The 26,165-nt window shown below is 45.2% G+C and overlaps 2 protein-coding genes across 2 annotated transcripts in view; one reads left to right on the top strand and one right to left on the bottom strand.

Moving 5' to 3' along the window:
- Window positions 1–108: 108 nt before the first annotated feature.
- On the bottom strand, window positions 109–14,063 carry LOC142094055 (EF-hand calcium-binding domain-containing protein 12-like). Its single transcript, XM_075175886.1, has 17 exons — window positions 13,911–14,063; window positions 12,778–13,099; window positions 12,331–12,392; window positions 11,798–11,957; window positions 10,545–10,801; window positions 9,645–9,718; window positions 8,925–9,019; window positions 7,945–8,062; window positions 7,149–7,257; window positions 6,609–6,767; window positions 5,395–5,652; window positions 5,060–5,254; window positions 4,175–4,328; window positions 3,490–3,707; window positions 2,431–2,644; window positions 1,784–1,949; window positions 109–1,057 (listed from the first exon to the last, which is right to left on the bottom strand). Exons 2-17 carry the CDS (start codon window positions 12,878–12,880, stop codon window positions 895–897), a joined length of 2,505 nt encoding a protein of 834 aa, XP_075031987.1. The 5' UTR covers window positions 12,881–13,099; window positions 13,911–14,063; the 3' UTR covers window positions 109–894.
- The window catches only part of HORMAD1 (HORMA domain containing 1), a 16,833-nt gene continuing 4,294 nt past the window's right edge, over window positions 13,627–26,165 (top strand). Inside the window, exons 1-11 of the mRNA XM_075175892.1 lie at window positions 13,627–13,701; window positions 15,040–15,091; window positions 15,477–15,621; window positions 15,952–16,015; window positions 17,618–17,654; window positions 18,066–18,086; window positions 18,187–18,213; window positions 18,894–18,961; window positions 20,872–21,023; window positions 21,645–21,901; window positions 23,071–23,134. Of these exons, the coding sequence (XP_075031993.1) occupies window positions 15,059–15,091; window positions 15,477–15,621; window positions 15,952–16,015; window positions 17,618–17,654; window positions 18,066–18,086; window positions 18,187–18,213; window positions 18,894–18,961; window positions 20,872–21,023; window positions 21,645–21,901; window positions 23,071–23,134 (868 nt within the window). The 5' untranslated portion in view covers window positions 13,627–13,701; window positions 15,040–15,058. The remainder of the gene's footprint in view (window positions 13,702–15,039; window positions 15,092–15,476; window positions 15,622–15,951; window positions 16,016–17,617; window positions 17,655–18,065; window positions 18,087–18,186; window positions 18,214–18,893; window positions 18,962–20,871; window positions 21,024–21,644; window positions 21,902–23,070; window positions 23,135–26,165) is intronic.

Consider the following 26,165-nt stretch of genomic DNA (forward strand, 5'->3'; position numbering starts at 1 on the left):
AGCATTTCAAGGGCTCCTCCAGGAGGGAAACCTCACGAGCCATGTTCCCCTCCAAATTATTATCCTATTCCTGAAGGAGAAAGCAGGGAAGAAGTCAGTTGGGGACTTGCCATGTCAAGGGCGGCAGCAGGAGCTGGCCCTGCCCCATGACGGGACCGATGAATGCTGGCCCAGTAATGACTCTTCAGGTGTCACAAAGGAAGGGGACCATTGTGGCACCAAGTGCTGTGACAAGTCATTTATTTGCATTAACTAATTAACAATTGCTTTGTTCTTTGCACTCGTAATGGGGTTCCTGCGATCCTTCTCCAGAATCCACCAGTCTGATCTTCTCTCCTCGGACTGAACTAGAGGCTCAGCGACTTGGCAGCCATCTCAGCCCTACCACACGTGTTTTGCAGACGGCTGCTCCACGGAGCCCCCAGCATCCCCCTGTCACCAGACAGGCTCAGACCTCGGGAACTGGCAGGGCCAGCTGCCGCCTGGGGAAGGGTCGGATCCTGGCAGCTGCATGTCGAGCAGGGTGTGCCTCCACCACCCACACACACACTTCAGCTACAGCTCTTGGGCTTGGGAAGCAAGGTGTTCGTTACCCATCACAAAATGCCGAGGCCTTTTGTTACCAGGCGGGCAGAAAAGCTCCCAGTAGAAAAGTGTATTTTGTGGTCTGTCCAGCTCCCACACCTTCAGCTTGAGAATACGCTCTTTATTTAATACATTTATTTTATCCAGAAGCGGGGCCCAGATCCCATGAGCTGACTGAGGGATCACAAAGCTGTGCACGCATCTCCTGCTGCTTGGAGAAGAGCTTCAGGTGGAATGGGTCTTCTGGAAGGCAGTGTCTCCGGAGGCCAAGTGTCCTGGCTCGCTGAGGAGCTAGCTGCAGTCAGGGCTTTAGATGCCACAGTAGGCGGGCTTGGTTGGAGGAACATAGCTGAACAAGGCATGTGCCCTGTCATGCTGCTTTTCAGGAAAGTAAAGGCATAGCTTGTCCAGGAGATGACCTGGCCAGAAGTTATTGTCGCTTGACTTTTGCATCTTATTCCTCCGAAGATGCCTTTGAAAAAAAGGGTGGGAAAAAGGGAAGAAAAAAAAATATATAAGAGAGAATAGCATGCTTTACAGCAATAAAATTCTGGGCAGTTTCACTGCTTCTCTTAGTAAGGGCAAAAGTGAGCCTGACAAGAACCAGCTACCTGGGCTTCCAGCTGTGCCAGACCTGTGCAGACGTGACTGACACTGGAAATGCCAGCTTGTGAGCTACCTATCTGAAGAGCTGGTATGTTGCCCATCACTGTAGTATCTGAACACTTTAACTGAGATAAACAAGGAAGATTGTGCTCTGGTTTGCAAGGTTTTTTTCTTTCCAAAAGCTTCTCCAGCCATCCAAAGCTCGGCTCTTCAGAATTGTCTTTCTTCCACAAGAATAAGCATTCTCTGAGGGCATTTCAGACAAGCATTGTGTCAGTCTGAGGAGAAGTTTTGTCACCTCTGTAGCTCAGAGCACAGAGCTAGTCCCAACTCGTCTGCAAGGCTCCTGCCAGGCACCACAAACTGTTCACCGGCACCACTGCAACCCAGTGACTTAGCTAAAACACAGCAGCGGCCGTGAGGCTGAGAAGAGGATCTGCCTCTTCGCTGTCGCTCGCTGCTCCCTTGCAGCATCCCAATGGTTCACTCCACACCTTGGTACTGCCTCTGACACCGTGGGGACTGAGCACAGAGGGGTGATACACAGCGGGGTAGCAGGAGGGGACTGATCTTAAGCCCTCTTCGAACAAACCTGTTTTCCGCCTCCTTGGCCTGGCTTCCAGATGCCGTTCCTGATCTGGAGGTGCTCCCAAGTGACGGAGCATCAGCACGTCCTGTGCTGTAGTATCCTCCGGGCTGCCTGATCCTCCTTATGTCTGCTCCCTCCTTGATGATCTTGTCTCCTGGATGCAGCAGGGCTGTTGGCAAAGTGCACAGAGGAAACAGTCATGCCTCGCCCTGGGATGAGGAGCCCCGGTTTCAGCTCAGACGCTGTAGGCGTAGCAGTCCTCAGCTGAGCCACAGCCATGTCTGTTCCTGGCTATGGACCCGCTGATCCTGACTACGGTCTGACTTCCTGGCTTGACTTTGGACCTGCCGCATCACCACGAACTTGCCTCGTGAGCTGCACTCTTGGTTGAACCTGACTACCACCCCAGGGGCAACGGGACAGGGCCCTGGCTGATCTGCAGCACCCTTTGGTATCTCAGCCCTGCTCTGGCCCTGCTGATGATACTGCTGATCCTAACGGGCAACATCTGCCACGGCTCTCCGAGGGCTACAAACATGCTCCATCGGCAGCGCCCCCTGACATTAGTCATGCTTCCGGGCTTGGGAAGAGACGTGAGCTTGTCAGATTGACAAGCCAGATTCGCATCAGGCCTTTGGTCTGTGCTTTACCTTTCTGCAGCGCTGGCTCGGTGATGTGAACATCGCGCTCTTTGCACAGCTTGGAGCTCTTCAGATAGCTCATGAGGGCATTCCTGCGATATCGGTCAACCAGTTCTCCCAAGTCAGTCTCTACAGTTGACGGCAGGCAGTGCTCATCAACGGGGCCATCCCCAGACCTCACCATCCGGCACTTTTCTTTCTGTTCTATCGGGCTGTCTTTGTTCTGCAAGTAAAGGGCAGGTCCCGATTAGCATTCAGTGAGGCCCTGGAGTTGCTGCATTCCCTTCAGAGAAGCTACAGGCAGGGATTCATCTCAAAAGTGTGTGCAAACAGGAGGTGGCACCTTGCAATGGGATCACAGGGACAGGCACTCCTCTGGGAGTGCAATTCCCATCCAGAGCTGGGTCCTCAGACAGGAGCCCTGGAGGGCTTAGCAGAAAAGCAGCACACCGGGCACAGGTGCCTCAGGCGAAAAATGTCTTGCAGTCACCTTCTCATTCCTGATTGTGTCAGGGAGCCAGAGGCTCTCCCCATCGCCAGTGACTGCGGGGCAGCACGTTCGCAGGAGGAGGTAGCCCTGGATTCTGCCAGAGTTCATCCAACCCAAGATGCTCCAAAGAAAACATTTGGGAGTAAGTGAATGAGTGAGTCACTGTTATATTTCCATTGGACCATCTTGCACTGAGCCTCACAACTGAACAGGACAAAGTGCTTATCAGCACCTTAAGGGACATATCACAGTCTGGTGGATAGGTCAACTAGATGATCACAAGACGACTCCGTCCCCAGACACAGAAACTGCTTCAACTTCTCCTTCTCCTTCTTCTTCTTCTTGCCACTTACCCAGAAAAAGTGTTTATCTCACCAGAGTGTTCAGAAGCCAAAGGAATTGTTTGAGATGGCTTGTAGCACCTCAGCTGCAAGGCACCACGTGGTCAAGGGACTACTGAGAAGCTAATACGCACAATAACCCCTTGCCCTTTCCTTTACAGCTGCACTGTCCTCTAAACCACCCCACATTCGCCAAGGCATGCAGGTGCGCTTGTTCTCCTGCCACATACACAGTACCTTCTCCCACCGTCTCCTGTCTCTTGAGAGTTTTCCAACCTCCTCCATTTCATCATAGCTCAGACATCGTCGTTCTGGCTCAGTGTTGGCTGGTGGAACTTCCAAGTGTATTAACTTTCTTTCGGGCTTGGTAGGAGCACGAGGCTTCATCTCTTTGGCCGTGCCCCCAGCAGAAGTGGCAGTTTTGCAGGTGGCTCTCTGGAACCGAGCTTCTACACCTACGACCGATTAAAAAACAAACCAACAAAAAGCCCAGAGAAGCCACTTTAGAGCATAGCAGAAAGGAACATCTGATCCACGTTTAAGGCAAAGGGGTTTGGCACGTTGTGCTGATTGGAACTCCCAACAGAGCTTACTAAAGAATAAGCTCTTCTGAACTTGTGTTTTCCAGCTGCCGCCAACAGCTGGAGAAAGGGTGATGAATGCTAACAAAAAAAATCCAGTACAGGATGTTAAACCGCAGGGTTCAGACTTTGATCCCAACCCGAAAGATTGGATAACCCGTCTCCTGCAATTGGGCTGACTATGGTATTGCACATCCCCCGGATCCTTCAGTGTTTCCCTAGAAGTCTCCTTCTAGCCGCTCTGCTCTAGGACAACGGTCTCAAGAAGCCATATTCTGGACCCACTTTGGCATTTCCAGTCTGTATAGAGATGCTTTCCCAACCCAGTGCTGTCCTCTCACCTGTTTTGGTCTCTTGGGATTGTCCTTTCCTCATTTCCAGCCACTGCTTTTGACAGTCAATCAGATCTTTGGGGCTTATAAAATTCCCCGGTTTTGAGGAAGTCAAGAAGATGACCACGTCCTCCAGATCCTTGTCGCTGATGGGAACTTCAGTCTGGCAACCAAAACAGAAAATGACAGTGGGATCACCAAAAGATCAAGGCTTGCTCCAGAGTGGGAGGGGCTTTTGCAGGGAAGCATGGCACAAAGGCAACCTGATGAGGTTTCCTTGGGTTTATTAAGCATTCACAACTTGACACCAGTCAGCTCTGCTGACCCCTGCAGAGCTGTCGGCTTTTACTGTGCCAAACTTCCCAGCCCTCTGGGTTTCAGGAAGATATTTTGGCTCGGACTAGAATATCAGTTAACATCTGAACTGCTAAACCCTAATAAACCTGAACGTGCTCTTCACAGCTCTGTAATGCTGCGGCCTATGGAAAGCGAGGCCCTGTGTGAGCCGTGCTGTGCAAACATGTACTGAAAGGCAGTGCAGTGGGGAGATGTAGGAGCCTGGTGGGGGAAAGACCACGTGTCAACACTGGGAAACTCGATGCCAGTTCAGGGTGTACAGCAGGATCCTGACAGCCACATTACTGAGCAGTGACTGTCTTCCAAGTCTGTGAGGCAGTTGGTTTCTTCACTCCCTGCTGGGACTTGCTCTAGGTGCATTTCTGCAGGCTTCCCTTCCCTTTGCCCTTCAGCTTTTCACAGGTTGTGGGAGCCATTCTCTGAGAGTAAGGCAAGCGAAAACGCCCCTTGCTGAAGCTCCTCCATTTGCTCTGGGTTGGCATGCAGGAAAACAGGGCAGAGTTGCAGCTGTTCATTATTTTTCTGTTCCCTACGTACCTCCTTGATGACTTTGATGAAGTCTGCTCTCTTGATCTTCCTCCCGTCCATACCAGCCTTCCTGAATACGTCCACCATCCTCAGCTTCTCTTTGTGCAGGAGGTTATGCAGGGTGACAAGAGCCTGGGGGTATGGTGCACAAACAAGGGGAATGCTACCCTTCTTCCGGGGCTGGCTGCTCTTTGATGGTGAGTGCTGAAAAGGATCAGAAAATACCCTGAGATCACCATTATCCAGGATCACCATGCCCATCAACGTGGCATCAGCTGGGCTAAAGCAGCGACACTCTGCTGATTTCACAGCAGACGCTCTTTCCCACGCACTTCCGTACTTACGTCCAGGCTGTCGGTCACGACTGGTTTGACAGCAGCCCTCCTGTCTGCTCTGCGTGCCTGTATTCTTTGCCAGCATCTTTCTTCCTGATGGCTGAGGGAAGGCTTTTGAGTCAGCCATTTTTCAATGTCCCCTAAGCTTTCCAGCTGGGTTCGAGCCTGCCTCCTCGCCTGAACCCAAGCCTCTGCCGTTTGTAGACCCTCTTCTGTATCGGAGGTGGTCTCTGGGGAGCTGAGGCTATCTTCTTCCTCCTGGGGCAGCTGCAAGACAGACAAATGACAGGAATCTGTGGCCCGAGTTGGTTTCAAAAAGGGAGACGCTGGTCTTGCCACAGGTGGAGCAAAAATAACACGGCGTCTGGATTTGCATGGCCCACACCTACTTGCTTTCAGTCTAAAGGCAAAAGTTGGATACATATTTCTCCAGCGGCATCATTGGAAACCATGTTCCAAGACACCTTCTGGCTTGACGTTAGTCAAACCCTCGATCACATCCTCGCTGCTCACGCTGGTACTTTACGCAACAACAAGATGCGTGTCTTGCAGAATCAAGAGTTGGGGTCATGTGGGTATGGTGGTTTCCAAAACCGGCAGCAAGCCCATCACAGAACAGTACGGAAACGCGCATGGTAGGACGTGGTCAAAAGCGGCGGCCTCCGTGTGTGTGGTGGGCAGGGGCCTCCGGTTCTGACATGCTGAACCGAGAGGGGTGGGGTGGGGCGGGGTGGGGACAGGGCCATCAGCAAACCACAGAGCAGCACGAAAACAGGTGGGTCGGGCCATTTCACAAAATGCTGGCTCCCTGCCACCAAGGAGCAGCTGAAATAACATGTCGGCCATTTTGCTTATGAATAATGGCCGGAGTGCTCTCCATGCTACTTGGAAGACAGATCTCCCCCTCCACGCCGCCAGCTGGAGCTGGCTCAAGCCATGTGACTGGGAGAGCTCCTGCTCAAGCTCCAGAGCTGGCACCTGGGCAGAGGTCGCCGCCTTTCCAGGGATGGAGCAGCCCACTGATGCCCTCACCCTGGCCGGCTGCTCGTTTTGCCCTTGGCCTCCACTGGCAATTCCTCCCTCACAGCAGCAAGCAGGCGAGAATGAAAACCACAGCCACCCGCCCTGCTCTTTGGAGGGAGCGATGCTGCTGGGACTTGGAGACCTTCCCAACTCAGTGCCACCCCAAGCAGAAGAAGGCTGCTCTGTTGATACTCCCGTACCTGGCCCCTCCGCATCTTGTCGCTTTCTCTCCCAGCTTGCTGTTGAGGCAATTTTGGCAAGGTGACCCTTCCTGCTTTTCTGTTCTCTTCTTCCTCCTTTTTGGCCATGAGTGTCTCCAGTTTTCTTCTACTGTTCAGCCCAAATACAGACTGTCTTTTCTACAGGAACCCAGAAATGCAATAGCAGCGCTTAGTCTCATCTGTTGTCTTTTTTTTTTTTTTTAAATAATGCTCTTCTCTTATCTTCCCTTTTTTTCCAGTTTCTGTTGACAGACAGTTCTTACAGATGCAACCAGAAAGCCCTTCTGTTATGACCAATGAACTAAGTCATCAAAGAGCTACTTTTTGAAAAGGGCTACAGTTCCTTTTCTGAGATGAACAATATCCAAAATAGGTAATTGAATAGGAAAATGAGCCACAGTAAGAGATCTACTCAGAATCGGCATCTGTATATTTTTTCATGTACCTATTTCTCCTAAGATATGCCCACTTGATTTTCTACAATCACGTGACACAATTGCCTCAATCCATATTATGTACCTGTCCTCTCTGCCTGTGTTCTTCAGAAGTAGGCAATGGCAATTCAGGGCTCTCGAAAGGAGTTTCTTCGTGCTGCCTTCCTTCTGTGCCTGCACATTGTGGCAACAGTCTGAAAATACACATTGGGATGAGTCGGTTCAAGTGCAGGAAGAGTTTCTTCTCCATCCTGTGCTCACACTGCTCATCTGCTTCAGCAGCAGAGCGAGCTCTCTTCACCCAATTGTCTTCCCCTCCACAGAGAAGGGGATGACCCTGACCTGTAATGCTCAGATGTGCCACCAAGGAAATCAAGGAGATGAGCTTCTTCCGTAAGAAGGAAGGCTCCAGGACACGCAGCCTGATGGCACTTTTGATGGAACAACAACAGGATTTGCATCCTGTGCAGTGACAGGCACCTGGAGATACTGGTATCCCTCTCCTGGCCATTACACCGACCACTGCAAAGCAGTTCCAAATACTGTGGGAATTCCCATCCAGCAAGGAAACGCACTGTGTGGTGACATGTGTTAACAGCCCTTCTGAGTTAATACAAACACTGGGTGCAAAGGAAACAAGGGAACACATTTCTCAGAGAGCTTGGGTAGTCTCTGTCCGTGAAGGCTTTGAAGACAAGACTGGAAAAAGTCCTGAGCAACCTGGTCTGACCTCAGCTCATAGCTGACTCTGCTTGGAGCAGCTGGTTGGACTAGGACCGCCCCAAGCCCTTCCAACCTCCATCACTGTTTGAGCCTACAAAACATCCCGTAGAAGCACCAGAGTACAAGGCCACTCTAATTGAGTCCTTTCAGAGTCTCACCTGCCATGAGGTCCTTTTCGTTCCGTTTTCTCCTCTGCTTCTTCCTCCATCTTAGCTCTGGCTAAGTGGTCTAAAGAAATGCCCCTTCGCAGAAGGCGTAATGTGTGACGAACAGCCGCTGCAAGCATGAAAGGAGAAAACCTCTCAGGACAGGCAGGAGGAGGCACAGATCTGCTCTGCAATGTTAGAAGCTGTTTGAGGCCTCACTGGGTTTCCTTCTGAGACCTGTTTTCTCGGAGGGAGATCTCGAGCCCTTCCTGACACCAACCCTTGATCCTGTTCAACCATCAATAGCCACATTATTCTCTTCGGTGTGAGTTTGCTGCTGCTGCGGCTAGTCCTTCCTCTGCACAGCAGCTTTCCCGGGGGAGACAGAACTTGGCGCTTAACAGTCTGTTTTGGGGGAACAATTTCTTGGTGTTGCATACGTGTTTGGTATACAAAAATTTGCTATCATCGCGTATTCAACTCAAACACGTTGTAGCTCTGTTCCTGAGGAGTTTAGGTCGAGGAGTAGACTTCCCAGCTTTAAAAGAGAAGTGAGGTCTTGGCACAGCTTAGCAACCTTTGCACATGATTTTTCTCATCGAATCATGCCACGGTGATTCCAATAGACGCCAACCCCTGCAGACTACCACAACTCAAGGCAGAGTTTGTGATTCACAGTGCCGATGGGAATCCCCAAACATTCACTCCCTCCTGCACAAACACACTCCTAAAATGGAAGAGATATGCTCCAGGGCATGGAGTGCAGGGGCAAAACATACTTCAGCACTGTTAATTGCAGCTGGTGGTGCTGAGTCCTCCTGGGATCTTGCTCCAAAACGAGTCCCTTGAGATTTACCAGGAAGGGTAAATAGAGGCACACAGGGTGCCTCTACCATCCCAGGCATCTGTTGTAGCCTGGGCCCTAAACACCCACCAGTAATGAAGACAGGCAAAGGCACAAACCTCTGCCAGGAATCAGTCACTAACATTACCTTTTATTCCCATGCTGCTCAAAGCACTCTCAAATTCTGTAAGTATCTCTTTGTCTGTGACAGAAGCTCTTCGAGGCACCGCTCTAATCTCAAACCTGGAAATAGGAAGAACCATTCTGAGAAAAGGGCTTCTTTGCCAGATGAACATCAAGGTATCTCTATAGAGTCAACCCCACGTCCTAGGCCATTAAAGGAACCACCGAGCAATGCTGGCCTCAGGAACGGCTCAGCAGCCCCACGCTAGACAGAGGTTTTGGTTTTTTGCCTCAGTCTTCCTGTGCCATCTTGACCCAAGAAGGCGTTTCAGAGACACTTTGATTCACGTGAGTCTCACAGAAGGCACGGAAACAGAGGACTTGCATGCATCTGGTCTTTGATCTACCCTCTAAGAGAAGCTTTCCATGGTATATTCAAAACCATGGAGATATTAGGATCTTACTTGTGTTAAATGTCTGGGCAGTCTCTATCAATGGAAAGAGCATGAGCAAATGAAATGTTAGGAGGGTTGCCTAAATTCCTCTGCCTAGCAAACCAGTTCCCTCTGATGGCAGTAATGGTAAAATGCAAACCACAATCAGTACGGAGGATACATAACTCCAAATTAAGGAAAAGCAAGGATGAAATCAATTGCAAACCAGTAATTTGACAGAGTGCTACCAAACACGAGCCGAGCACATCCGCGCTTGGTCAGACAAGGGCTGCAGAAACAAATATACTCACTGTGGAATCCGGAAGACACGGCCAAAACAGCTCGGCAAGAGAGAGACTTCTTTGTCTGATATGACCCATTTCTTCTGCAACAGGGACAGAAACATCTGACGTGACACCAGGGAAATGAACTCAATGCTCACAACAGCCTTTCCATAGCTCCAAGAATTAGCGGCTTCTTAGCAAACTTCTGGCCAAGTGCTTCAGTCCCTTGCTAAAACAAGCTGCACAGCATATCATCTGCCAGGGCAAGGAACGTCGCCAGCCTTTTTGCAAGGTGTTGACGGTGTCAGGCAGGAGACTCCTTGTTTAGCAGGGAAGAAGTCAATGGAGGCAAACACAAGGGAAGGCCCATATTACGACCCTGGGTTCCCGGGTGCTGGTTGCAGTGAGGTGGCTTGCTTTAACTATTGCTGAACTGACAGCAAATGATTCCAAGCTAGTTTTATCCCCCAAGTCCTTCCAAAGACTTCCAAAGACTCTGCACACCTCTGCAGCGTGGAGGAACTCAGCCACCGGCTCCTTCTCTTCCGTCAGGCCAGAAGAAATAGCATGCCAGCAGCCACGAGGGGCTGGTCTCAGCAAGGCCTTGGTGTCTCTGTGCCTCAGCCTCATGTCCAGAGCATGGGGTGAACATCATCACCCCTGCCATTGCTTCGGCCTGTTTCCTATTTACGGCAAGGCCCTTCCAGGGCTTTCCCTTGCCCAGCAAAAGTAGTACTATGTACCTTCCAAGCACCCTTGAACCACAGCAAATAAAGGAAAGAAACTACAGAAAGCTTTCACTGCTACAGACCATGCCTAGCCCAAGTGATCCAGCAGGTTACAGCTGGCCAGCAGGGCTCAATTCCCCAGTCCTTTGATGGGATGTCAAACCCGCTCTAAGTAGCACTGGAAAAACAATAAACTTACAGTGAGCAACTTCTCTACCACATATGTAGACTTGTTGAGGCTTAGTAAAAAGTCTTCGCAAAATGCCATTGTCACTTCTGTTCCCCGGATAGCAAGAGTGCCAACATCCTTTAAAACGAAATCCGTGTCTTCTCTGTTTCTTAGGATGAAGTAGAAAAAGTTCAGGGTCTCCTGCATACAGTTCTGCACAACTTCCTCAGAATAGGGGACATCTGAGCAGATCTTCTTGTAGCTCACTGACACTTTCTTAATCTCGCCTGGAAAAGAGGAGGAAGACGGCAACTCAGACAGCAGTTGAGCAGACTCAAATAAAGTGCCAGCAGCTCTCAGGTAAAATACATTGCTATAGCACTGTCTGGTCTAACCACCCGGAACAGCTCCTTAAAGGAGCTGATGTAGGTCCCTCCTCAAGTTAAGGTAAATCACTCCATTAACGGATGTGCCAAGCCGCAGCCACGATTCCCTGAACAGAAACAGGAACCAAGGATCTCGGCCATCTGTGTCCAAGGACCTCGGCCATCTGTGTCCACACTGCACGGGAGGGCAGGACAAGGTGGGAAGAATGGGGCTGGTTCCCATGGGAAGAGCGCCGGGTGCCAGGCCATGGAGCTGAGCCCACATGTAGCGCACGCCTGATCTGGGAGACTTGGATATAAACACAAATAAACCACCAAGCTCTTAGTGCTGCACAGGCCCCATCAATGGCACACTGCAGATACAGCAACGGCAGCAATAGTCAGGAATTGCAGCAAATCTGGCCATCGGCAGGTTTCTGTGCTAGCTATCATTTCCATCTCTCGTTCAAGGCTCTCTACAGCTGACTTTGACCCACTTCCCTGCATAAAAGTAGCTCTAAGGGCCTGTGGGCATTTGCCTCAACAAGGTCCGGTGCGGTGCAAGAACAAAGTATCGGCATCATCTCATTGGCTTTATAGTAAACAGTTCCAATAAACGACCATCAGCCAGCAGGCATCCCGCAAATCAATAAATGTGGCTGGCACGAAGGCAGTTGCTAAAGCAGATCATAGAGAGATGGTCAAACTTTGTACAGCCTTAATAAAAACCAGTCCAAAAGAAATGGCCCCTTTCTAGGCATTGCTACTTGGTGGGCTGTTTGTGTCATCCCACAAAGATTGTTCTCAGGGCCTTCTGAAGGCCTCTGATGCATCCATCATCGCTTCTAAACAGCAACCAGCATAAACCCCAAATATATGGATGTAGGGGAAAACAAAAGCTTTCATTGCTCTTCTTACCAGGAATAGGTACAGAAGCATGTTGCAGCCTACGGATCTCTGCAACAGTCCTGGACAGCGAAAACAGAGGTCTCTGAAACATGAGCACCTCGCCATTTTCAAAGGAGTGCCATTTTTTAATATGAAATATCCCCAGTCCTGTTATGCTGACAGCCTCAGTCTGGAAAAAGAAGAGAAAGGCAAGCATTTGTAGGTTGAAAAACAGAGTGAGGACTTGTGAGAGCTTGCAAGGGGCGTGCCTTTTGCCCTGCCGACTCCTGGTGCAGAATACTTTTGCACACCTCAACTAGATTTTTATTTCTGTATTTATATATTGCATATATATAAAATATATATTTTATGTTACTTTTTTTTTTAAATGCATTTATTTATTTAATGTCTCCTGATTTATGGAGAAGCTGGTCTTTGGCACATTTGTGGCAAATCTGTAAATCGCAATGTAGTTCTGGGAAGAACAATGGCACTTGCTGGCACAGGGCTGCTGGGATGCCTGAAGCCATCTGGGCGAGGGGAGGGGTAGGGTAGGATCCCACCTTTTCCTGCAGGAGCTGTTGCCGAACATGCTTAGACACACTGCTCCAAATACTAATGACACCTGGAAAGCAAGGGAAAGACATGTCAAGCTCTAAGTCAGCCAGCCCATGTAGACTAGGAGACAGCAGATGCAAGTGTGCTCCAACACGCCTCACAGGATAAATCCACCTGTGACACAGGCCGAATCTTTGACTAGCCTCAGCCTTCTTCCAACAGGACATCTTTCCCTTCAGAGCCAGATCCCCGAGTGCGACCCACTGTTGAGGGAAACCCATCCATGGGACTTCCACTATGCCAAGGGGAGGGTGCTGCATGCATTGGACTCTGCAGGGCTCAGGGTGTTCCTAGTGGCCTCCCCTGCACGGACAAACCCCACTTCCCACAATGATTTGTGCTGTTCATCTTGTTTGCAGTAATGCTCATCAGAGAGCTCCCAAAGGCCTTACCATTGACAGAAAGCTTCTTGAGGGTGGGAAACGTGACTCTGCTGTAGCCGTCAGCCTTGCTGCAGAGCTCGATGTTGGTGATCAGTGCTTCCAGGTTTGTCATGTTCTTGCTTTGGGTCAGCACGTGAGGGTGCCAGCGGAAGGATTTTGATGTCTCCTACTGGGAAACACCCCCTTCCCGATGCCCTCGTCTGTGCTTCACCAAACAGCTGTGCCACCGCCTCTCTGTGTCCTCTGTGTCTCTGAGGTACCAGGAGGGACTTCTCGTATCCCCCTGGATCCAAGAGCTTGCTGAGGCCTCGCAGGGAAGTGAAGGGAGGGTCTGGGGAGCGGGAGGGGCTCTGTGACATGGGCTGAGGTCACAAAGGGAACTATCCTAATTAGCATAGTAAAAAACCCCACCCATGGGTAGGGAAAGCCCCCTACCAAACAAAGCCCCTTCCCCACAGAACACGTGCAGTAAAAAGGGAGAATGCTGTGACTTCAAGTAAAGACGAGGCATTGCAAGAACCAACAAGGGTGACTACGCATAAATGCAAAACATACTGATAAGTGTTGCCTGGAATGTATAAAATGCTTCCCTTATGTTAACCGGGGTGTGCTAGATTTGTGGAGTTACCACCTAGCACCCATCTCTGCGCAGACATGAAATAACCAAGTATCTCGGCTCTGTGTGTTATTTGGCTCTTTGCACACCGGGTGTAGGACCCAGATTTGGGACAATTTGGGAATGGAGGATATGGGCCATCCCACTGCGGCCAAAAGTGTGGGGAGGGGAAGTAGCTGCTGTCAGTGGTTTCATGTTGAGGTTAAGTTTTTGTGATAATGACACCGAAAATGGACGCCGTCACTGGCACGTTCAGCTGCCGTTGCACCCACACAGCACAACCTAGGATCAGCACAGTGCTTGCATCGAACACGGAGGTAAAACCCATTCTGCGGGAAAAAGGTCTTCATGTATCAACTGTTGGTTGAGACTGCAATCTCTAAAACCTTTTCTTTACATTTAAGCATCAATTACATTGAGAGAAGGCCTACACGCTGGCTTAAAAATGTTTTAGCGAACTACAGCTGCTGTGAATCACTTTTGTATTTAGTTGGGCTAAAGAGCTAAGAGAGTGACAACGCGTTACCTGAATCCGCACGCGCAGGTGAAATTAAAAGCCAACTCCGGCCCTGAGCCCGCCTCCGCTTTGCTGAGGGGGGGGACGCCTTGCGCGGCGGTGCTGCGCACGGCCCGCTGGGCGCCTGCCGGGAGGGCGAGCACGGCCCCTCCGTTTGCACACGGCCCCTTGCCGTAGGAAGGGGGCCGGTGGCGCGCGGGGCTGGGGGAGGAGGGGCCGGCTGTCCCGGGCGTGAGGGCTGTGTCTGGGCCTCACCGCCTGCCGGGGGTGGGCAGCCACCTCACCGCCCCGCCCGTGCTATTCTTGCCTTCCGCCTCGGGTTGTGGGTGGCCCTTGTACCCTGGCGAGGCAGGTTGTCTTTTCTAGGGGTAATTGTGCTGGGAAGGGGCCCCTGTGTTTCTGCATTTCTCACAGAAGGGCTGAGCTTTGCCACGTACCGAGATCGGACAGGTTTGTGGAGGCTCAGCTAAGGGGGAGCTCAGTTCCCTGCATGGTCCAGGGCCAGCCTCCTCCTCCTTAGGAAAAGCGTTTTCCATGTCCTTAGGTGTGGACGCATCTCATTTTTACAGATGGTGGGGAAGGCTTGTCTTGTGGGGCAGGCTCGCGGTGCTGAGGGTTAAAGGCTTAATCAGAACATGGGTGAACAAAAAGAATAGCTGGAGGGGGTTCTCTTTCTACAACACTTGTTTAAATTACAGAGGAATTACGCCAAGCCTGGAGGTGTTTTCCGAGGGTGATGGCTCAACTTTGGCTGGAGGTGACGTAAATGTGCAGAGCCTCTTCTTAGGGTCCTTTAAAAATCTGTTAGGCTGGGTGCCAGTTAGTGTGTCAGAGCATCACTTCCAAAGGCTCATGTTTTGTATAAATAGGCACACAATATTTTAATTGCTGTGTACTGCAGCCTTGGGGGAGGTCTGTGCTGGTGCAAAAATCAAGAATCTAATATTGGTGATTATTAGATGAACTGTCCTGTTTCCTTAAAATTATGGGGTTTATTTGAACTGATACAGATTAATTGTGTAGGAAGTGTTTGTAGGTTTGGGTACTGACTAGTTAAAGCTGAATAGCTGCAGTCTGGGCTTGCGTGCACTTGTGAATGGTGGTCATACATGTGTTAATGCAGATGTTTTATTAACAGACAGAAGAGTATCTGCAAAATGGCAACTGCTCAGAAGCAAAGGAATTGTGTGGTATGATTTTCTTGTGTATTTCAGCACAGTATATTATTTGAATCGGAAAAAACAGTGAATTTTAGCTGAAGTAGTGCCCCCAGGTGCTCTTTAATATTTCTTCACTTGAAAATTACAGGCTAATTCAATCTTTTAACTATGAATAAAGATGTGTGGTAGCAAAACAGTTTGAGTCTGAATTTTGTGGTCATACATTTGGTAGAAATCAGCTATGTCCTAAAAACATAGTAACACCAAGTGTTAAGAATATGCTTAACTTTATAAATGCCAGAAGTCATACTGTTCAATTAAATTAAAATGTTAAGCAGGCATTGGACCTTAAAACATTAAGCAGGTTTGTTGTTGTGGACAGAGATTAATTTTTTTTTCTTTCTCTAACTTTCAGAGTGCAGTTGTATTTCCTAACAAAATATCTACTGAACAGCAATCCCTGATGCTAGTGAAGAGGCTCCTGGCAGTAGCAGTATCCTGCATTACATATCTGAGAGGAATCTTCCCTGAAAGTGCCTATGGAACAAGATACATGGATGGTAACAGGCTGTTTTCATGATTCTTTGCAAAATCGATTGTCATAGGATTGTTCTGAAGTTAGAGTGTTTTTAAAGCCACTTGGTTTTCTTGATTAAAGCTAATAGCCATTTTCAATTACTGTAATAGAAACTTCACTAATACAATCATTGAATTTTGTTAAAGATAGTGGTCATGCTAACTCAGCAATTAAAAGCTTGCTGATGCCTGTCAGTGATGTTAATTTTAGTCTGCTTTTGATACGTACTTTTAGGGAATGAACTTCACTTTCTTAGCAATGTAGTTGCATTTTGTCCTAAGTAAATATGAATGTATATATTCTTTTTTTTGAGATGTCTGTGTCAAAATTCTGAGGGAAGACAAAAACTGTCCTGGCTCTACTCAGCTAGTGAAATGGTATGTTAATTACAGTGCATATATAACACTTCCATGGCATATCAATTCTGAAAGATACCTTTCTGGTTGTTTGCAAATACAAAGAAAAAATTTCCCTTGCTGTGAGTGAACAACTGCCCAGGCAGTGTTTTTAGGGCATGGTATTTACTCTGTGGACAATTTTTTTTTTTAATGGAAAGTAAAATTGGGTGTGTTTTGATAAAGATGTAATTGAGTTTACATTTGTGTTTCTAGAAAGGCTTACAACTCGGTGCTAAATAGAGCACAATCTTTGTTTACAGAGTGATTATACTTTATATTTAGTTTCTATGGTGTATATGAGTGCTCAAGGTGCACATAAATGCAAAAGTCTAACCAGTAGTTCCTCTCTGGTTGAATAGGAGAGGCAGTGTTACCATTTTGCATCTTGTATTTAAAGGTCTTGCTCTCAGACTTGTATAAGAAAGTGGTACTGTTGGCCTTTATATTCAAAGGCAGAATTGTATTTGCAGATGGTAGTCTGTCCACTTGTACATTCACGCAGTTGAGTGTAAGTATGTCACTTGGGACTAGAGGTATTTATTTTGATTTTCTTTCTGTTCACAATAACTGTGAGATTTGTTCATGTCTGCTCTCCTTGTTTTTTGTTACCTCTATAAAGGCCATCTTTGTTCTTTTCATGCTTTCACCAGTTGTAGTACAAGGTAAGGCATCGGAAATGATGCTGCGTTCAGCAGAGGGGTTTTGCAGCTGCTGTCAGTGTTGAGGTGTTCAGAGATGTAGGTCTGAGTTTTGATGTTAAAGGTGTAATTAGTCATCTGCTCTTCGTCCATGTGCTGTCACTAAGAGAGGAGGGGAAAAAAGGCTTCCTTACTGTAACCTGGAATTTCTTAATTGATCTTTTGTGGTAGAGGAAACTCAAGTGGCGCCGAGTGCATTTCACCTTACCCTCACACATCAAACATTAGAGAGGGCAGTGGTGTGGCAGCCTGTGGATGCTGACAAGGAAAAGCTCCCTGGTTTTTGAGTGAATGGTGTGTGCTACCTGTTTGGAGTTTGCAGGTGAGTAGCCTTTCCTAACTCAGCATCATGTACACACCAAAACCAATTTTTGCTTGTTGATTATATTCAAAAGAAATGTTAGAAAAAAATGAGGGTAAGTTTTGGTTCACTAGTTGACTGTTGTTTGCATGTTATATAAAAAGCAAATCGCGACAGCCAAATAAAAGCATAACTCCTTTGTGCTTCAGAGACATCGGTGTTCAGCTGAAGTACTTATTTATAAACTGATTAATGAATACATGTTAGAAGGTGTTTGAAAATGGTAGCCATACAATTGCATGATGTTTTTACTTATAAATTATTTAGTTACAGATTATGTTTGTACTTATTCTGCAAAGAGGTTAGGATGATTTGGGGTGTTACAAAGATAGTCATTGCTTGTATCACTACTAATAAAAAGACGGAATAATGGAATAAGTATTCTTTATTGCTCTAATCTAATACTAAGAAGGCTAAACAAAGAATTTCATTTTTTGGGACTATTTTATTTATTTAATAGATAAAAGAAGCAAAGCAAATGGAAATTAGTAGTAGATGGACAATATTATTTGATTTTTGCAGGATGTTAGGATGCTATGATGCTTTGCAGAAGAAATACGTAAGTCTTCCAGTATCATTTAGCTATTTTAAATTTATTTAAACATTCATTTATGTAAGTCCATTAGTTGCCAGCATAGTTACAGGACTTTCTGGTTAGGGAATAGCTGTGCTTAATATGTTAAAACAGTCAGCTACAATGTACTAACAGATGCACAGACATTTCTGGATAATATTATTTGTAAACAGAAACACTTAAAGGCAGGAATACTTAGGAATTTTCTTCTGCCAGTTGAGTACGTCCTTTCTTAAAGATAAGGAGTTAAGCGTATGAAGAGGTTTCTCTTCAAACAGGCCCATAGTTGTCTATGTTGGTTTCCAGAACTAGAGAAACAAACCAGCTTGGTAAGCAGAAATGGGCTATGGAATAAATTTAATGTTCTTTTTCTTTCTTTAATTATATTTCTGACAGCTAAGAATGATTGTCCTAGCAGTAAGTATCTTTGAAAAGTAAGGTACACATTTGTTAAGGTAGATGCTTAGAGATATGTACAGTTCTTACTCTGTTTCCTCTGTTAACTTTAAAAATACAGGTCTATACCCATCCAGAAGATCCTCAGGTAAATCTGCTGGAATATTTTACTGGATGATTAATGATAGTATGGATATAGTGAAATGTGTATACAAGCAATAGTACTTAACATTCACATTAATGCATATTAAAAAAAAAAAAATCTTAAAATACCAAACGTAAGAATCACTAGAGCTAATCAGAATTGCCACATAGTGAATTGCCTTTGAATATCTAGTGTCAGGTTATTCTCAGGCCAGTACAAGAAACCCAAAGTGTCTTTGCAGAGTTAAATGCCCATAAAGATGCATCGTCCTAACTCGGCATAACGAATGTATGGAACTTCTTTGGGGAAAACACAGAATGTTTTAACTAACCGCTGGGTGTCACCATGTCTCTGTTATGTGTGTGAAAACACTTTCATAGTGATTAAAATTTGAATGAATATTTCATTCTAAAAACTTAAGCTGATGTTTCAAAAGATATCGCGGTGATTTCCTGGAAAATAATATAGATCTTCATTTTTATTTGGTGACAATTATATACATTAATACCACTAATTGTTACAGCATTAGAAAGCTGTATTCAATGCATATAAGTGCATCAGACAGGAGTTGGGCTATCATTATTTTCTTTAAATGCAAGGTTAATAGATTACTGGATAGAAGCAGCACCAGTAATAGGTTGCTTGACAGCTGATAGTTTAATAATTACTGGATTTGTTTGCAGACAATTACAGAATGTTATCACTTCAAATTCAAGTACACCCACAATGGGCCACTCCTGGATTTCAGCAGGTACTGTCACTGTGACTTTATTCTGCTCTGTGGTTTTACAATCCATTGCATACACCTGAATGTAGAAACTTTGGATTTTATCTGTTTGGTGTTTCCTTTTTAAATTCTGGATCTTAAGACTAATTTTATCAACATATACTATTAGCTTAGACTTATTCTTAAAATACAATGAATCATTTTGTCAGGTTGTGGTCATATTTTTAAATATCCACTCAAAAGATGATTCTTAGTGTCAGAGTCTTAATACTCTGACCAGGTTCTTGAAGATACTCCATGTGTGGAGGGTGAAATGTTTAATATCAGATTTACTTATCTGAAGATACCTGTTGTTGCATGGGATTTCTCATTTAGCAGAGGTGATACAACATACACTGAAAATGCAATACAAGTGTAAGCTATGCTTAGCAAAGCATAGCTATTGCAATACCCAGTTCAATCACAATACCAATGTGATTGCCGTTACTGGTCTCTATAATACACTCACTGTCATGACGGTGGGCATCCCCAGTCATGGGGAAGGAATTCGTGGGCTGAAGCCAGCTCCAACCCATTGCTCTTCTTTTGTTAGTTGTTTAGTTTTTATACTCTTTGGGCTGAGCCGCGTATTCACTCCCTCCGTACTGGTCTGGCCAACTCAAGGAGACCTTCACACACTTTCAGTGAACTCAGGGAGAAACATTTACACCACCAGTTGATCCACTCAACTGACATAGCTATTTATCTGAAACGAAGGTCACACTCAGGTCCTCTGTGTGTTGAGCTGAAGTCAGATTTCCTAGCAACATCTGTGGTCAGTGACACCCTGCATTGTTCCCTGAGCTTCATGGGCACATTGCCCTTGCCCATCTCCACTGAGCCTTCTTCCATTGTAGGGGTTTACTGGTCAGTCACAGCTGCAAGGAGATGGCTTATTTTAAGACAAGTAAATGAAATGTAGCAAGTTCGTACCTAACAAACTTCTCCCAGGTTTCCTCCTGCATAAAATGCTTTTGAAATTTAAAAATTAAAAAAAAAAGGCTGCAGTGCTGCAGACCTGGGTCCTTTGTGCTGAGTTTAGTTACTTACCTCTGAAAGAGTCGTGTAAAAAACACCCCTTGGTGGAAGGGGATGTGACTCTATCTCAGCCATACCAGGTTGCCTTAGTGTATTAACATAAATTCACACCAGACTAATTTGAAAAGATAAGGCATGGGCCTGCTTCTCTGTTACCCTGCCGGGAAGGCGCTAACCATCAGCAGAGGGGTGAGACGTTTGAAACCATTGCAGTTAAGGGTGTGCTTCCAAAAGACGGGGTTACCCAATCAAATAACTCACAGTTGCTTGCCTTGCGCTGGCTGTTCAGGTCCTCAGGTGCCTCTCTAAGCTGCGTGGCTGTGAGGAGCAGGGGAGTAGAGGGAAAGCATTCTCAGTGGCAGTAGGGCTTTGGGTCAGCTGCTGGTGGAACAGGTGCATGGAAATGTCGCAGCTGGATGCCAGGAGTCGCTTAGGCGTGCGTTTTCTGATCAGTAACCATTCTTGTCAAAGTCAATGCTGTTACTTGTTTTGCTTAAGGGAAAGCAAGTATGTAAGACTTGGGGCTTCCAAAAGTATCTGCTTTTTTCTTTCTTTCAGATTGGGTATTTCTTAAGCACTGTGTAATGTAAAACACAGTAGTTGGTCACAGCTGCTGAACCATAATGCTTTCATGATGTCCCTGACTGAGGATCTGATCTTCCAAGGGGCACAGAACACGTGTTCCAAGGTCACTTAGACAGTATTAGAAATTGCAGTGCTTGTAATCTTGGACCTTAGGCAATAAATGTGATGTCTGCTTCTGACATCCATAGAGTCTGTTAAACAGACATGTATCTTAATACGAGAAACAGCTTACTCTGTATAAAAAAAAATCTGAATACTTTGTCCATTTTTAGTAACAATAGAAGGAATGATTCCACAATCACCTGTGCAGACACCAAGAAAGCAAGTATCCTCCTCATTCGCAAGATTTATGTTCTGATGCAAAACCTGAGTCCATTACCAAATGATGTTTGCCTGACTATGAAGCTGTTTTATTATGATGAAGGTAGTATTTCTGTATTGCCTTGATTTATCAATTGTGTTCAGACATTGGAAAACAATTCAAAGAAATGTTTTAATGTATAATCTTCACGGTTGCTGGAACTCGTAAAGATGTTTTTTTGCTTGTGTCTGTTTCTTGTGACAATTTCTAAAATCCCGGGGGAATGGATTTGATCTCACTGTAGGAATACAATCTCGTCACTGACTTCATTGGAGCAAGGATTTCAGTGTGTTTTAAAAACAAATTGACTTTTCCTGAGTATGTTAGGATGTAACATGTTTGCCAGACTAGTTCTAGTTTGGATGACTGTTTAAATGCCTGACACTAGCTCTGCTTTCAGAATGTGTTACTGCTTTGTAGCAAAAAATCAGAGCTTCTAGCTCATCTCTTTGCATACATAAACTGTTTCAAATAGCTTTCATTGGGTTTTGCCTGTTGTGTAGAGGAAAAAGAACTTCATTTAGTACAAATTGAATATTGATTATTCCCCTCCACACACACACAATTTTTTTGGAGTAGCTCTTGGTATTTAAAGGGGAAAAGAGTCTTTTAGCTGTACAAGTTAAAATTAATTTTACAAGAATGTGTTTCATTCTGACACATTTAATTAATTCTTTTCTGCAGTTACACCATCTGATTACCAACCTCCTGGTTTTAAGGAGGGTGAATGCGAGGGGATGATATTTGAGGGGGAGCCTATGTATCTTAATGTGGGTGAAGTGCCAACGCCTTTTCATATGCTGAAAGTTAAAGTTACAACTGAAAAACAACGAATGGAAAATGTTGATAAAAGCATCCTAAAGCACGGAGAGACTAATGTGCCTCTCCAAGTGCTCAGAGTGGACAGAGATGATCCAGAAGATGACAGCCAGGACATGAATGTAAGAGTGCAAATGTTTTGTGTAGCTTGTTGAAATTTTTTGTGATTTATAGTCTAGAAAAGGGCCATTAATTGTTTTACTGCATGCCTTACTATAGCATTAATAAAAAACTCTGTGTTTCCAAATATATTTAAGCAAGACAATATGTCTTCAACACATTTTTGCTTTAATTTTACTGCTCCAGTTAGCAATCTGTCATTGTTAAAGCAGTGTTGAACAAGTGCATCAGGATAATGCCTGTCAGCAGCAGCATTGTTGGTAGTCGTCTCTCTGAGAGACTGGAGAGGAGCAGCAGGGTGAGAAGCAGAGGAGCAGCTTTGTGCTGGGGGTGCGGGTGTCACTTGTTCAGCTCCAATCGCAGGACGCAGGTGAAACCTCCCTGGAGCTGTCCTGTACCAGTCCCAAGAGAGCTGCTGCAGCCAGTCAATTGCTCAGGGATCCTCATATACAGCAGTATACATACGGCTAGTGATGCCATGGCTAAAGTTAAAACAAACTTGATTCTGTATTGGGATTTTTCCCTGGGGAAGTCTGCCTAGAAAAAAGCACAAAGCAAAACTTGCTGAACGCACGAGTGCATGACAGACTCGTGCATCCTGCTGCTGACGGCTCTCGGGACTGTGTGTGTGCAGGCTTCAGCGATTGGAGGCGTATATTTCTGGGGTAAGTTGAGGCAGGCAGCAAATACCTTTAGTCATGCTAGAATGCGCAAATATGTGTGCTGATCTATACTGGCTGGCTATGGGTGAGAAGGAGGTGGAGCTTCAAGGCTTCTTGCCCCTCCCTCTCAATTAGCATTGCTTGGGAGGCTTGTAGGTGATACGATGGAAATAAACAGCTTGGCCCTCTAAATCTGCATATACCTCTGAATTGCTGTTTCACAGGCAATGGGAAGGTGGTAATTGATGCACTGATAGTATTCTTTCAATATCTATTGTTACAATTTTAGTATTTTGTACAGATGTTTTTCTTGGTAGTTGAATTAAATGTCTGCTTGTGTTAATAATTGAATAACGCTGAGCTAGCCTGTACATTCCATGTCAGATTCAATTATTTCAATACAGTTTGTTCCACTGAATCTATATAATAAGCTCTGGCCCTAAGCATTTGAGTACAAACCCTCTTCCTTATTTGTCTGCAGTAAGTGATAGATCTTTTTCTTAATCTAGGAAGGTCCTGTCTTGGATAATAAAGTGGAAGATAGGAATAATGTAAATATTTCAGAAGCTCAAGGTAACATTTATGTATATTTTTCAAGTCTCTTCAGTTTGTGCCCCTTTTTCCTGATGTTACTAAAACGAAAACTGAATTTTCTGACATAGACTACTATATTGAAATTTACATTCTGTTTTCTTCACATACATCGCTATGCCTTTATTTTCTGTCGTGGCTTTGTTCTGTAAAGCACTTGGTTAGCACATGCACGTTTTCATGTTTCTGTTCTGATCTTGTGTTCCATTTTATCAGATAAGCTAAATTTAATGGGTTATATATTTAGAAGTAAATTTTGTTGTTTGATTTTTCTATTATTATTGTTGTTGTTACTGGGTTTTTTACTAATATATTTAATTTCCACATAAAACTTACAGAGGTATTGTGCTCTTGAGCTCATTATTGCAGGCTTGGGAACCAGAATTCTCTCTGCAAAAAATGGTCCAGGTCTATTTTTGTTTAAATCACAGCTGTTTGGACTGTATCCTCACAGCTTCAGCCACTAAAGTTTAGCAGAAATGCCAATTTTAGCCACCTTTTTTCCTTAAGCACTGACTACAGTAGGACCGTAGTCTGATTCTGGAATTGATATGTGCTTCAGTCTGTGTGGTTGTGGAGGAATTGAGACCATTGGGGCTTGTGTGCACAGAAGAGTTTTTACGTTGTGGCAGACTGAATGATACCCATGTAAAAATACCTATCCGTACGATGCACGTTCTTCTGTACAAAGGAAGTTGTTCATTACTGTGGTTTGCTATTCCTGGTACAATCAGTAACTTCATCTCAAAATACGTTTTGTTTTATGAATGACTGTATGATTATGTCTGTGCTGCTGGCTATTTTAGTGCCTTTTCTAGCTGCTTGGTTTCACAGCTTACTCTGGACCTGTGTGCCCTTTTCTGTTACTGCGTACATGGAGCATTTTGATAATTGCAAGTGAACTTTTTTAACTGTAGTTTTAACAGGTACAAGTTCTAGCAAAGTATTTTTGTTAGTATGAATCTCAGCAAACTGAGTTTCCTCAAGTAAAATCCTAATACTGTAAAATCTGTCAATGTAAAACTATGCAAACAATGTGAGTAGCTGCAAAAAGCAAATTCCAGGTGGAAGCCTATAAGGCAGCACTTCTCAAGAAAGTACCAAAAACATTTACTTCTGTTTTATTTAAAAAAAAAAAGTTTCATATAACAACTTCAATAAGCAATTGAGCTGAGAATTCTGCAGAGAATGTAAATGAAATCTTATGTTTTGGAAGCATTCTGAGGACTCTTAACACTGCAAGGCAAAGCTGCCTTCTCCCTTGTTATCAAATAAATGATTATGCCCTTCCTGCTATGCAGGACATCAGGAAGTACCTGCTCACCCTTTCTGATGAAAAACAGCCGCACCTGTCTTGTTGGGTTTTTCTTAGCCTTTATAAATAGATAGTTTCTGTGCTGTTCGCTTGCAATCATATAAATGTCCTCCACTGTAAGCTCTTAATGCAGAAGTGCCAATAAAATAACTGTCCTGACGACAGCTGCTACCAGAAGCATGCCCTGGAAGCACTCCACTGGTTTGTTCTTTTTTTTTAATCAGTGCTCCAAGATGTGAACCCAGACTGTCTCCAGTTCAAAATGTGAGACAGCAAACTCTGTCCTCAGGGATCTCTGTGAGCAGAAGCTTCCCTTTGAGATTTTAGAGAAACTAGGAGGAAAAGTAGATGATTTATCTTCAGATTCCCCAAGATAGCCCAGGGGCTCAAAGATTGAACTTTGCTACCAAACGAACTGAAGAATGAATTGCTGCTTGTTGATCTGCTCATCTTGGAGAGGCTATATAGGAAGCATCCAGACAATACTGGTACGCATTTGCTGTACATAAAGCATTTCAAACATAGCAAAGAAAGATCAAAAGAGGAAATAAGTGCCCTTTTTGGAAGAAGATTAAGTAGAGATGATGTAGATGAGTATGCTCAGAAATGCTCTGATATGCACGTGTAAAATAGGATAGCCAAAAGAACACCATTCTCAAGACTGTAAAGTGAAAAAACAAGCTTTATGACCAAAATCTGGGAGGAAAAAAAAACCCCTTTATTTGGATGAGAAGCTTATGTAAAATGTTTTTTTTCCTGAAGCAGAGGTAGAGGTTCCTGTAGTGATAATGAATATATGGCATTCCTAGAAGAAATGCCCATTAGTGCTGCCGCTTGCTCTGTTCACTCTTCTTAATGCATTTCCCAAAAGTTGCATCTGCTTTGAAATATGACTCTGGTTCTGCAGACTTCAGAAACACCAATTTTCCATAAAAACTTCCAGACACATTGCTTACCACGTAACTATAAAAGTGGCAACTGAGTCAGTGCTGAGGCTTTTGGTCCTCCCAAACCGAACAAGACTAGGAGCTTGTTGGGGCTACCATGGTGTCTGAGTGCTTGCAGAGGCAGTTGGACAAAGCAAGTTGAGCCTGGATTTTATTTTTTTTAAATGGGTTGGAGTGTCCTGTCATTCAAGCCCAACACAGAACAGGCTGCGCTGTGTATTTAAATAGTGGCGTTAATGTGGTTTTTTTTTTTCCAGAAATAAAATGTGCAACTTTGCAAAAACAGCTAACATTTCCATGCTGCTCAAAAATAATCATGGAATTGTGCAGGAAACAGCACGTGTAGATTAGCATTTTTATCTTGACAATGCTAGTAGGCTGCAGAACTGGAATAACCACATAAAGCTGTATCTGGTGCTTGTAGAAATTCATAGAAGTTCCAAAACCATGCAAAATGCAGCAAATTGCTTGTCTTATGGAGTTTGTATAATGTTTTATTTACAGGAACTACAGGACACAGGAAAATGCATTTGTCACCCTGAAATTCTTTAGTCATTTCCACAGCTGAAGCACAGTCATCTTTAACTAATTCATGCTTATATCTGTATCCTAGGAAAAAAACAGGATGGATTAGAAACAACAATAACAAAAAATCTTCAGAACTGACTGCTTATTCGTCGTGGCCTGTTCATGCAGCTGCAGGCAGTGACAAGGGGAACTGTAGCTCCAGGAACTGCAGCCAAAGTTGCTT

Source organism: Calonectris borealis, chromosome 29 (assembly GCF_964195595.1).
Source record: "Calonectris borealis chromosome 29, bCalBor7.hap1.2, whole genome shotgun sequence".
NCBI classification, from domain to species: domain Eukaryota; kingdom Metazoa; phylum Chordata; class Aves; order Procellariiformes; family Procellariidae; genus Calonectris; species Calonectris borealis.

Bases quoted from the DNA above. Each gene is read 5' to 3' on its own strand.
- LOC142094055 (XM_075175886.1), bottom strand. From the start codon at position 12,880: ATGACAAACCTGGAAGCACTGATCACCAACATCGAGCTCTGCAGCAAG. The intron at 12,393-12,777 runs GTAAGGCCTTTG...CTTGCTTTCCAG, and splicing joins CAAGAAGCTTTCTGTCAATG to GTGTCATTAGTATTTGGAGC. The intron at 2,645-3,489 runs GTACTGTGTATG...CTTTACTTGCAG, and splicing joins ACAGGAGACGGTGGGAGAAG to AACAAAGACAGCCCGATAGA.